Below are 12,791 nucleotides of genomic sequence, written 5' to 3' on the forward strand. Positions count from 1 at the left end.
GGGGGGGGGGGGGGGGAGGGAGAAGCATACTGCTAATATTTTATGCCTGAGTAGTTGTTATACTAGTATAATATTCAATACTTATGCACACTCCACATACCTGTAAATGTAAATTATCTGCCGCCATCAAATATGTAATTTGTTTGCAATGTATATCACTGCAGAAAATCCAATAATCCAATTAAAAATTCAGACACTGCCTTGAGATTCATGATTCAACATTTTGCAAGCAGCAGCAAAACACATATGCCTATGTACGCTGACTCTTATGCATGATCCCATTAACCTGGCTTGGGACCATGTGGTAAACACAGCTTGGGTACTAAAGTACAGTTAATTTACATAAATATATGTTTCTCACCTATAAAAAGGATTTACTGTCAGGTTATTAGTGGGTGGGGCTGCTGGCTTGCTTGGTTCCAGGGGATAGTACGTGGAGAAGTCACTCTGGTACTTAGTCACAGACTGCATTGGTGGTCGCTTATTGATCTTGTTTGGTAGCGGTTCCTTGGATTCTTTAATCTTTTCCAGTGGTAGAGCATGGTAAGTAGATTGATGTGTTGTCGTCATGTTATGCTCCCCTGGAAGTACAAACCATTAACTGAACTAATTAAACAACGCTTTTAAGATTTAAAAGAAAGCTGTAAATACTCTGTTCGATAATGATCTTTATAGTAATGAGGAGGGGTCACCCATGCTTTTCGTGGGGCAGAGACCTCCAATTTTAGATTTTACCTGCAAGCTGACTAAATATATTCTGTTGCTTAATAGAAAACTGTAGACCCTTTCATGTTACCTCCCTGACTGTCTTAACGGTTTTACATTTTTTGGGGGAAATCCCCTTAAATGTATGAACAGGAATTTAGAAAAAATATAGCACTAGAATGATCTTGTTTCTCAGTGGCTTGTCATCAAGCTATATTTTAGACATTCGTTTCGTTCTGGATGGATATTCCTACGAACAATGTTAAATTCGGACATTTGGATGCACATGAATTTCCGAATTCTTATGGTTCCAAATGCGAACAAATCTGAATGCTCATTTAACAAAAATTCTGATCCGTCAGAATTTGGTTAAACAATAAACTAGTTTGGACATGTGACTGTTCTCTGTCCAATCACATGGCTTTTTTTTTGGCTGTTGGAGGTAGCATTACAGGCATGGTCATGTGACTTAGACGAAAATTTGGACAGATCTCGAAATTTGAATAATGAACCGAATCAAATTTCAGATCCAAAATCCGAAAAATGAAAGAAATAAAAATCTGAATGGTTCTGAAACTAAATGAAACACATTTTTTTGCGGGGTTACATGCCTACTATATTTGTGGAATATGGCATGGTCTCAATCATTACCAAAATAAATATTTGATGAACTTCCAGTATTTAACCAGTATTCTGATTTCTCTTTTATTAAGTACCAAAGGAGAGAGAAATTACCGTTAAGATAAATTTCTTTCATTGACAATACATTCTTAGTAAATGATGCCCTTATTAATTTACATTTCTCTTCTCCTTTCAGGAAATGGTTAATGGTCTATAAATACAGTATGTTGTGGTAATAAGTTGCATAATGAGCAAGTTTTGTTGAAAAGGGCATGTTAACAAGTACACAACCCATTTAAAAAAGGATTCAGTGATATACATTTGCGTGAACATGTAATTATGTGCAAATATACTGTAGTAAAATTGTTATGCCTGCTGAGATTCTCAAATGCTCAAACTCTTAATACGCACATGAGTTTTCTAACAAACCTGACAATCACAATAATTAGATTTCAGTACATGAATCATGGCTTGATTGTCAGGAGAAAAAGGGAGTTATGTGAAATGGTATCCACAGCATCCCTATTACATGGATCCTGCAGTAGGAATGTATTAAGGGGAAAGTTTATTAAAAAACAAATCTACTCCCTAGAGTTTTTGGTCAAGCCCTGTAACATGACCTAATTGTCGCAGAAACTTGTTTAGAAAAATAATGTACCATTACGTGTAGGAACTACACGTAATAATTGTCATACTAACAATGTTCCATTTTGTGTACTGGTCAACATGGCATAGTTTCTGGACAAAATGCTAAGACTTTTAGAATAACCAATTGTATATGTTGCATGCAGTTTTATACATTTTTTTGCAGTTTCTTTTTTTTTTTAGCAAATAATTTTTATTGAGATATGGTATATCAATATCAATACAAAAAACAACCCTCCAGGAGGGTGCAAACAAGAGAGAGAAACATATGCATGGCAGATAAAGATCGACAGATACATAATGATAATACAGTCTAACAACCGTTTACCAGCACAAGTGGATCAAGAAGAATAGCGAAAACAGCATTCCCCAAAACCTGACCGTAAATGACTGTCTTCCCACCCTGAAGATCGTCACAGATGGAGAATAACGAACACAAAACAAAAACAGAAAACGGTTTAGCACGGCCGAAAACAATGGTACACATGAAGAAATAAAATAAAATACGACATATAAGCTTCCACCATGGAGTCCCATGTTCGATTGGTTGTGGAAAGGGAATACCATCCAAAGGGGCCCTAAAGAACGTCTAAACGACCCAGAGTTCCTGCTAACTTGGATTCCAGGTACCATTTTGTATATTGGAACAATGACATTAAATCTGCTAGTTGACCCGAGGATAGCTCGGTTAAAAGGAATGTGGACCAAGTAGCAAAAAATTTAGAAGTGTGTTCCTGGGTGAATTGGGCTTCCAATTTATCAACTGCCATTAATTTGCGTAAGAGCTCCTTCATTAGCGCTAAGGAAGGGGGAGGAGGAAGTAACCAGTTTATCAAAACAGTCTTTTTCGCCGCCAGCAGGCGTACATGTTCCCATCGGGACAGGTGTTTCGGGGCAGGTGTGGAGGAGGGTGTGGGTAGAGAATGAAATAGACAAACGACTGGTGAACAGGGCCTCTGAAGCCCCACATGTGCGCTCTACATTTTTTAAATAGGGTGCCACGTTTTACAACAGTTAATTGCCAGTCCGAAAATGTATATTACTCTAAAAACACAGTAAAGATTTCAAAGAAACCTTTGTGCTAAAAATGGCCTTATCCAATATATTACATATATGTGTAAAACTCCTTAGTTTATAATGTGTGTGCCAAAGATTGAGAGCAATGTGGTGGCTGTCATTATGACCTCCTACTGAAAATTTTAGTGGCCTGCTTGTAATGCTGATTTAATGATTTCATTACCCTTGAAGTCACAGACTCAGATACACATTTTTGTTATTTAAAGGAGATGTAAACCTAACTGGAGGAATTTTGATTAATTTTGATAAAGCACTGTAAATCATAAACAACAATCTTATTTTTTTGCATCTCAGTGGCGCTAATCTCTTGCAGCCTATTTTGAGCCATTGTCTGTCTACCGGAAAGTGCTCCAATGGTCTTTGAATGTCATTGTTCAGGTTCAGCTTTCTCATGGTGGCAACAGTGGAACATGCCTGTACAAAGAACATTGGCACAGCCAAATACAGTCTTTACCAGAATCACATGTAACAGGGTGACAATGCAAGGGCACAGTTATGAGAAAGGGACAGGGGGCTGTCACCCCACCATAGAAAGCCCCTTCATGTCTGGATTACCCGGTTCTAATTTAAAGAGCACTCTAGATTTAAGATTATTAACAAAGACTTTTGAAATGAACAAACTAAAGATTATATGAGGTTTTAATGTGAGACTTAACTCAGGAGTTAAATCTTAAAAATACATTCAAGAACCTTAACTATTAATAAAAATGTATCTTATTTGTGTATCAGGGTGGCTACTTTTGTTCCTGATGGTCCCTGTGTGTGTTCTAAAGTAGCCAAGCTCACTCCAAGCTCACTCCTGTGATGGACTACAATCTCAATACAAGTTAGTAAACTAAACGTGAGATTGTAGTCCATCATGGGAGTGAGCTTGGAGCAGTGGCTACTTTACAACACACACAGGGACCATGGAGAACAAAAGTAGCCACCCTCCAGAAGGAAGGACAGTGTCAGCACCAACTCAGAGATGATTTGAGGATCTACAGCCGAGTGATACACAAATAAGATACATTTTTATTAATAGTTAGGTTCTTGAATGCATTTTTAAGATTTAACCCCTGAGTTTAGTCTCACTTTAAAACCTCATATAATCTTTAGTTTTTTTAATTTCAAAAGTCTTTGTTAATAATCTTAAATCTAAAGTGCTCTTTAAATTAGTACCTGGCAATCCAGACATGAAGGGGCTTGTCTAGACACTTCCTATGGTGGGGTGACAGTCCCCTGTCCCATTCTCACAACTGTGCCCTTGCATTGTCACCCTGTTACATGTGCTTGTGGTAAAGTTTAACTCCTGAGTTTAGTGCCACTTTAGTGATTGAGTTAACATCTACTTTAATGAGGTTCTTAAGATCATACTTTACCTTCCATGGTCAGATGATCGTGTGAAGCTTTCACAGGCTCTATTCTCTTTATCTTCTTTTGTACATAATGCTCCTGGGTGGTAGTTTTCATGTCACTCACACCACCATGGAAGAGAACCGCTCCTGTCAAACATGGGTAAGGGAATATGCACACTAGTATAAGAATGTTTGAAATATAATTTTCAAGTTTCTTTTTGGACCACATTGCTTAGCTTTGGCAAAATAAAGTATAATTAAATATTTAGTGCATCGTCAAGAAATTTTGACAGGCACTTTGTGATTGCTGCAGGATAATTGGCATGTAGCTTTAGTCTCCCTGGATTCTCCTATTCATTGATTGTGTCATTGCTTGTTTGTGTAGTGTTCCGTGAAACAATTCTGCAGTAATAAATGTACATGTTGCTGTACATGATATACAATGCTGCCTTCTTCCACAACAGAACACCGGCAGATACTGTATTGAGGTCTACGGAGTCACAAGTTTTAGAAAATGAGATAGGAGTAATTAGATGTCTTGGCGGATATGAGTATAGCATATAAAACCACGGTCCTCTCTACGGAATGATTTAAATAATAATGAAGGGGGAAGAAAACATCATTATGAAGATCTGTTTTCTGTAAAGTCACCAGTATTTCTCACTCCACCCTTCCCTGTGTTTACCAGCACTGACAGAAATGGTGACGAATTCATGTCTACTGTTGCCATGCGACTTTAAAATTTGAAGTACATTTCTAGTTAATCTTGCTTCCCTGGAAAGGATCAGTGCTACCTGAAACCTAAGATAGCTGCATTTGCAGGATAGGGAATGACAACAAAAATGTATATCTGTTCATTACATTATGCTTGAAATAATAACCGTGTCATGTATAATGCTATTAATTACTATTAATTCATAATTTTATAGTTCCATATATTAAATGCATTTATTACAAGTGGCAAGGAACATGCTGACAGGAAGAAAGGGAAGAGTGACAGAAAAATTAGGTCATCAGACTGCTGCTTCATCTTTACTGTTCAATCACATGCTAGTGGAAGGGCCAAGATCCAGTTGTATCAATTAACTGCAGTAAAAAAAAAGTCAGGGCACCAGTTAGGTTCTGCCACCTAGCAGGACTGTACACATCTCAGCATTTAATAGAAAGGAATACAAATCCTTTGACAGGTAAAAATGTCTCCCTTATGTATTTTAACTGTGTATTTAGCTGTGTGCTGGGAAAGACCTGGAACCATTGGCCTGGGTTCAAATACACCCAGTGACCCATTCATGCTAGATTTTATGGTAGAGTGTATGCACTTTTTTTTACATCTTCAAGCATCAGCTTTCTTTGTGGTTCTCAGCGTTTGGTCACATGACATGTCAGAGAAACAAAAGAAATATGATGTAAGAAGATTTTCTCTGTCCGGTGCTGTGATTGCAGGTCTGAAAGGGAAGCACATAGCAATCATCTAGCCACTATTTGTAGGATCTCTGCATGTCACAAAACTAACATATCTTATTAGTACTGGCCCGGGGACCAAATGTCTCCCTACTGCTCAGTCTTCCCCTGGCTGTGTGCCTGGAGTCAAACTTTAGTTTTCGTAATGGAAGTTTAACCAGTGAGGTACCTGCTAGAGTTGGTAGTTCTCCATATTGTGGTTGGCGCTCTGTCCTGTATTGTTTATACAGTTCCCTGTTGGTGGTGGTATGATGTGAACTGGCTGGAGGTGGAGGATGCAGGTTGTCTGGTGGACGTGTAGGCATAGTTCTTTCTGCCTCCTTTGGAGGATAGTGTAGTCCATAAACGGTCTGTTTTAACAGGGGTTCCTCTGGGCTCTGGTAATAACCCTCCTGTTTGTACAAGATTGAAAAAGATGTAAACTTCAGAGTAAGTAAACACATTCAAGTATAATACTAAGCCTAAAGTACAGTACATCTACCAGTGCTATCTTTAATATGTTTTTGAACAGTTCATTGGAATTACCTTCACATGCAAAAAAAATGATCTTCTCTGTGTACCTGTAAACTCAGGATACCTGTACACTGAAAACTGTATGAGCTTCCCTAAAGAATAACCAAGTCTCCTGAAACAGTTGGTACATCATCTTCTCTTACTTGTCTATCAACATGGCATCAGCCCAGTTTATAGAGAGGCTCATCATTATAAGACAGATTATTTTTATTACTGTAGGTAGATAAACCTACTTCCCACTGAAAACTTCAAACTACTCTCAATATGGTTATTCACAAAGGAGCTGAAGGATATGGCCTTAGCTTCAGTCAAACTGTTCATTTTGCCGTGGGAGTTCGTCACGTGTGGGCGGTTTGGCCGGTATTGGGTTTTTTCTCTTCGACAAGCCAGCTTCATTGTGGACATCGCTGGATGACGTGATTGACCATGGATTACTTAGTTGGATCATCTTTTGGAATTTTTTTTTTTAAATAAAAGGAATAGTCAAAAACTTTTTTTTTCTTTCAATTAAAGGATTTTTTCTAAAAGTCTGGTTTGTTTATCTACATTTTCCCCTTACTCATTCACAAGGGGGGCAGCATCTGGGGCAGCAAGGGGGTGCCCGATGCAAATAAGCCCCCCCTGCCCGCAGACCCCCACCACCAACGGGTCAGAGTTGTGGCGGAAGAGGCCCTTGTCCTTATCGGCATGGGGACCAGGTGCTTTTCTAGGTAGGGGGCCCTGGGAAGGCACCTTCCCAATGCTGAGGGCATGTGGCCTGGTATGGAGCAGGGTGGGGGGGCGCTCGCTCATCCCCTCCCCCCTTTCCTGCCCGGCCAGGTCTGTGTTTGGATTACGGGTCTGGTTGGGGTTTTTAGGTGGGACTCCATGTTTTCCCCCCGTTTTTTGGGGTTGGGGTTCCTCCTTAAAATACCTACCAGACCTGATATGGCTTTTGAGGGGAACCCCACACATTCGTTTTAAAATTTTAACTAGGGGTCCCTTCTAACTTTCCTACCAGACCTAATGGGTCTGATGTGGTTTGGGAGAGGGGCTCCATGCTGCCTTCAGCAGCTGAGTGAATAACTCCCTAAGTAAAGCTGTAGCATCCCCACTGAGGTGCAAAGCTCCTACAGTGTAGAACTCAAAGTCCAAATTACTTCACTTACATTTCCATCTACTCGATACCTAAGCTCCTCTGATTACACTTTGCATGTGCTAGAAAGAAGGTAAACATTTCCTTAGAAATAATTGCCTCAAATTGACAACATGAATCTTCGATTATTACTTGAAAAAGCTCCCATGTTTACCCATATCTGCCAACTGTCCCTCATTTGGAGGGGCTGTCCCACTTTTAGAACCAAATCCCTCTGTCCATTTGTCTTCCTCAGTTGTCCCATTTTTTTGCCTAATGTAATAACCTCTATAAAAAATATTATTTAACTATCAAATATGTTGTGCACTACCATGCAACTGATCAACAAAATCTACAAAAGACCTAGAACACTATTCATTTTTACTGAAACAAATGGGTTCATTAACATACTTACAGAAGGAACACATAACTTGGGCCTTCCTTCAAGTGGTCTTGATATAAATTCTGCTCTCTGAGTAGTGGCCAAGTTCATAGGAGGCAGGTTACGGGGTACTGGGGTGTGAGGGGGCCTCTTACTGCTCCTAGGGGCCACATCTGTGTTGGGAATAACAGATTATAGATACACACAAAACCTTAAAATATTAGAATATTCATGTAACTAGCATGGCACACAAGGCTATTTATACCCCAACTCCAGACAAAACATTTTTGTTAGCTTTGGATAGCACAGCAAACGTTGCAACCTCTGTACAACTTTTTTTTGCTGTTTTTCGGTTGGGGAGATTTCCTCTTATTTTCTGTCCCAGTGTCACACCACTTGTTAGTGGATAGGGGGTAAGGAGAAATCTCCCTAGTGGGGATGTAAAAAGGTTTTTATTTTGCTGCTTTTGTCCATTGGAGAGATTTCAGTTGAATTCCTGTGCCAGGGACACCCATCCCATCCCTGGAAGTCAGGGGTAATCTTATCAGTCAACCTGGCTCTCCACTCAATACAGATTTTTTTTGTATGTCAGTCTTCACTGCATTTGCAATGCACATATTATGCTAAAAGATATTTACTTTAAACTGTTACACTGGTATTCCAACCACTGAACATATTATGTTACTCAAAAATATGGCATATATTTTTGGCATATATTTGACATCAAGTACTTAACTAAGATATTACAGAAGGTTATAACTTACTCCTTGGTGCATTATAGGTGGCCTTATAGTGGGTGATATAACAATTTCCATTCTTCTCTCTTGGCTGAACTCTCAGTTGTTTCGTGCAGCCTTTATGATGTTTATGTCGCCTGTAAAGAGACCGGCGTTTTCCATAATAACTCTGTTTTCAGCTTTTATAAAGCATTCAATTCCCATGCCCCTATTTTTTTCTTTAAAAATAAAATGTACAAGCAGCGAGCAGGGATATATTGCAGATCTCACTTGGAATTATATCCCCTCTGCCCCATTTTCACCTCCAACTGTCCCTCTGATGTACAGACCTCTATAAATAAAGTATTATTATACTATTAAAATTGTTATATTGAACTAAATGTTTAATTCAGGATCTAAGGCTCATTCACATTTGTGCGTGGCAAGTCACATGCCATGTGTTGAGGTGTGCTGCGTTATTGAAAAAAATGTCTGTTTATTTTCATGCATTAGGGTGCACTACCAGTCCATTCAGGATTTAATATGATCCCTTATTGCAGGATGACTTAACACACAATAATGCATTTCATTACTGCACGTACATTAATGGAAGGCATAGTGTGAAGGGGCCCTTATTTGCATTCATTATTTTCAAATGGTACTATTGAATAAAAATGATGGTGAAAAAAAAGTATTTTTGTCTTTAACTGATCATTTTTGGGGTATAATTTCTGCATGGTTGTGTAACTAGGAGCATGGCAGGAGTGTGTCCTTTGTGTTTAATGCAAAACTGAAGTGGTCCATGGGTTCTGGGAGCATTTTCTATATTATACTAGTATGCACAGCACACTTGCACATTATGGCAAAATTGTGTCCTCGTTTGCCCTCCTCCAGCGATGACCTCGCTCCCCCTCATTGCTCCTTTGCCCCTGACTCTGCTGCCATCTCCTTGGAGTCTTCTTCCACAAATGATGTTGAGCAACCACTGACGATGTAACCCCTGTAAAATGAAGTTACATTATCCTGGCTCAGTCTGTAAGATGTTGCGAGTGGGCTGAGAGTGTGTCCTGCAATGCACATGCACCACAGGTTGTGTGCATACAACAAAAAATTGTAGGAGAAAGGAGAAAACATTTTTTTTGGGTAGAAGAGACATATAAATGAGGCATATTTATATGCAGGTGGATCTTCCTGGTGCATGCATTTTAAATTACAGGAAATGATTCATCACCTGTGAATGTTTGATAAATGTTACATTCACTGCTTTATAAATATACTCCAAAGTCTTATCTACCAAAAATTTTTGTCTCCTGGAATTTTTTTTATTGAGTTCCTCATTCCTATCTCAGAAAAGAGGCATAGCAATATTGTAAATGTATTTCATTGTAAAACATAAGGCCATTTAATTAATTTGTGCCATTAAACATTTGTTATAGCTAAACACCAGCCTTTTCTTTGGGCTTCTCTCCTGTACTAAAATATCTTACTCTGATTTCACTGCACACTTTCGACATCTCATAGTGTGCATCAGAAGTCACAGCAAATCAGACAGAGCTGGCCTTTTTTCCTGGCTGGAGGACATCCAACATCATCTAGCACTTTGCTGAAGACATTTGTGCTTTAGAACTATATGAAGCTGCCTTGTGCTGCCAGCAAGCTGGAGATCAGGCTGCTACTATCTCAGAGCTCAGCAGTTCAAATCTCTGGCGACCTGACATGCACCCTGTATAGTGCTCCAATCAGCAATGCCCACACCCCCTGAGTAGTGTTGTTGATGAATGAGACCATCTGTGCAGAGGTTTAGGGGAGTTTGTGACACAATTGTTGCTTTTTAAAGAGAAACCGGCTTTTACAGGGACATTGTATTCTAAGCCAATCAGCAGTTCCATGTCTGAACAATAAGGCATGTTCAACAGTAAAGTAGATTGAAAGTGCAGGGTTTACGTTAAAGAAAATGTGCAAAGCATGTTTACTTAAACTTTTTGGGCAGCCTGAACTCTTTGCTTCTGTATCTCCTCTAGTAGCGCCACCGGTGTATAGGTTACACCAAGTAATTTCCGGGTCCCTGGGCTCCAACTCTCTCTAAATGAGGGGCGAGGTCTACCTGTCCCTAACAGGTATTTGTCCTTACCGGCACTCTTCCATGCAGCAAAGGATCCCTCGTAATGCAGAAGGGTTTCTAGATAGCCTCTTTGTGTCCAAGATGACTGCAACAATGTCGAGAGAACACTGTGTCAAATTAGATGGTGCTCAAAGTCCATGGCAGAGACCACAGAGGAAGAGAGGAATTTATCAACACTGGAGCAAACAGAATTTGGAGCAGTTGCCCGTAGCAACCAATCAGCTTCTAGCTTTCATTTTCAAAGCTTAAATGTACAAACTGAAGAAAGAAGCTGACTGGTTGCCATGGGCAACTATTCCATATTCTGTCTGCTCCAGTTTTAATAAGCTCCACTCGTTGCTGCTATGCTGGGCTCCCCTTAGCACCAGTAGCAAACAGCGGTCATATTACTACATTGAAACAACAATTAAGTGCCTTAGCGATTTCCAGATTTCTGCCTTACTTCCCACACTGCTAGTCTGGCGGAGCGACGGAGGGACTGCCCCTATTAGCAGTGGCCCGCACCCCCCCTGCCCATTTGGCTACACGCCTGAGATATGGACCGCTGTGATATAAGCAATCAGAAACTCCAGCGTGGTGTTGGCAACGAGCACCTTTTTTATAGTTCTAAAGCACTTTAAGCACATAAGGGCACATTCACACCAAAATCAGAAGGAAATTGCAAGTCAACTGAGGGTCTGTTAACTTGCAATCGTACTTTCTAATTTCCTTTCGATCTGATGTGTTGCGATCAATTTTTCAACGGATGCTAATGGAAGGGCACTGAAAAATTAATAACTGCGAATTAGGCTAGTTCACACCGGATCCGTTGCGCTGAAAAAAAAGTAGTGCTCGTTCTACTTTCTTTTTTTTTAGCACGTGATGTAACACAATGGAACAGAGCACGATGAACTAGCCCCATTCACACCCATTCATTTTTTGGTACCCTTCTGTTAGCATCCCTTGAGAAACATAGCGCCATGCAACAGATCACAACGCAACAGATCCAATGCGAATGGGCCCTAAAAAAAATACATATCCTTTAGTTTTATGCAGCCTGACTACATAACAAGAATGAAACACATGGCTTAAACTGGGCTTTAAACAAACATTTTAGTGCTGCGACATGGCACAATAACAAATAGATAATTTGACTATCATAAAATACATTTAAATCAGGAGAACAGTCAAATGAATATCTATTGTCACATCAAATAAAACATCTGTCAGTGTATCGCGTGGTGGTTGTATAATACAGCTACTTTATATATTACTTTGCCGGGTTAGAATGCAAGTTTATAAAAATTTGACTCTACTTTATTTAACACGTTATCAATCAAATTCACATTGAAAGACAGAACACCAAACACTGATCTTTTCAGGCTAATATATAATGAAATAAAAATGAATGCTTTGATGTAAAAGACTGTGAACGGTTGGCTATCCTCATTATGGTGTCAGCTGGAGTGCATGCAAAATAAGTTTACAAAAAATAAAATGGTATGTACACATGTGTTCTTATCTCACCCACAGTCGCACAGCTCACAGATACAGGACACTGCTGGGGGATCCATCTTCTGAAGTCCTGAATGCACCATCCCTGTGTTGGGTTGCTATGGTCCCCTGGACTTCTCTTGTACTCTGTGTTTGGAATGTGAAAGCTGGTTTTACCAGAACTGATTGAGCCATTGTGTGTCTGGGAGCCTGCGGTTTGTGTACCTGACAACCTTTCAGCAAATGGTGACGCAGCACAGCCAGACTAAGTTCACACACAAACAGCAAGGATAGCCTGAGTTTTTTGCCAGCAGGATGTAGCCGTGGAATCAAATTCTATTATATTGCTTTGCAGGGGCGAAATCTTTATATTGAAATCTGCAAAGGAACCTTACCTGTATGGAGCGGCTGTAAAATATAATAAGGGGAAAATACACAACATTTGCTTCACTTTGACTATTGTACCGACATAAACTTAGCTTACATTTGATATGTAGCCTCCCCAATAACGTTATTTTTATATTTACGATACTCAGGTATACTGTGGTATGACCCTTGGTGTCCTCATGTCCTATATACAGGTGAAACGCAAATAATTAGAATATCGTGCAAAAGTAATTGCAGT

The 12,791-nt window shown here is 39.6% G+C and overlaps 1 protein-coding gene across 2 annotated transcripts in view; it reads right to left on the bottom strand.

Moving 5' to 3' along the window:
• LOC108792061 (stabilizer of axonemal microtubules 1-like) overlaps positions 1-12,450 on the bottom strand; it is a 20,562-nt gene extending 8,112 nt beyond the window's left edge. The window contains exons 1-6 of one of the 2 annotated variants that reach the window (XM_018562741.1): positions 12,200-12,450; positions 8,620-8,729; positions 7,889-8,028; positions 6,016-6,238; positions 4,410-4,532; positions 362-581 (exon numbers count right to left, since the gene is read on the bottom strand). In XM_018562741.1, coding sequence (XP_018418243.1) covers positions 362-581; positions 4,410-4,532; positions 6,016-6,238; positions 7,889-8,028; positions 8,620-8,729; positions 12,200-12,270 — 887 coding nt within the window. In that variant the 5' untranslated portion in view covers positions 12,271-12,450. The remainder of the gene's footprint in view (positions 1-361; positions 582-4,409; positions 4,533-6,015; positions 6,239-7,888; positions 8,029-8,619; positions 8,730-12,199) is intronic. The other variant, XM_018562742.1, reaches the window with a different exon arrangement.
• Between the last annotated feature and the right edge of the window lie 341 nt (positions 12,451-12,791).

This window comes from Nanorana parkeri, unplaced genomic scaffold (genome assembly GCF_000935625.1).
Source record: "Nanorana parkeri isolate BGI_ZX_2015 unplaced genomic scaffold, ASM93562v1 scaffold596, whole genome shotgun sequence".
NCBI classification, from domain to species: Eukaryota; Metazoa; Chordata; class Amphibia; order Anura; family Dicroglossidae; genus Nanorana; species Nanorana parkeri.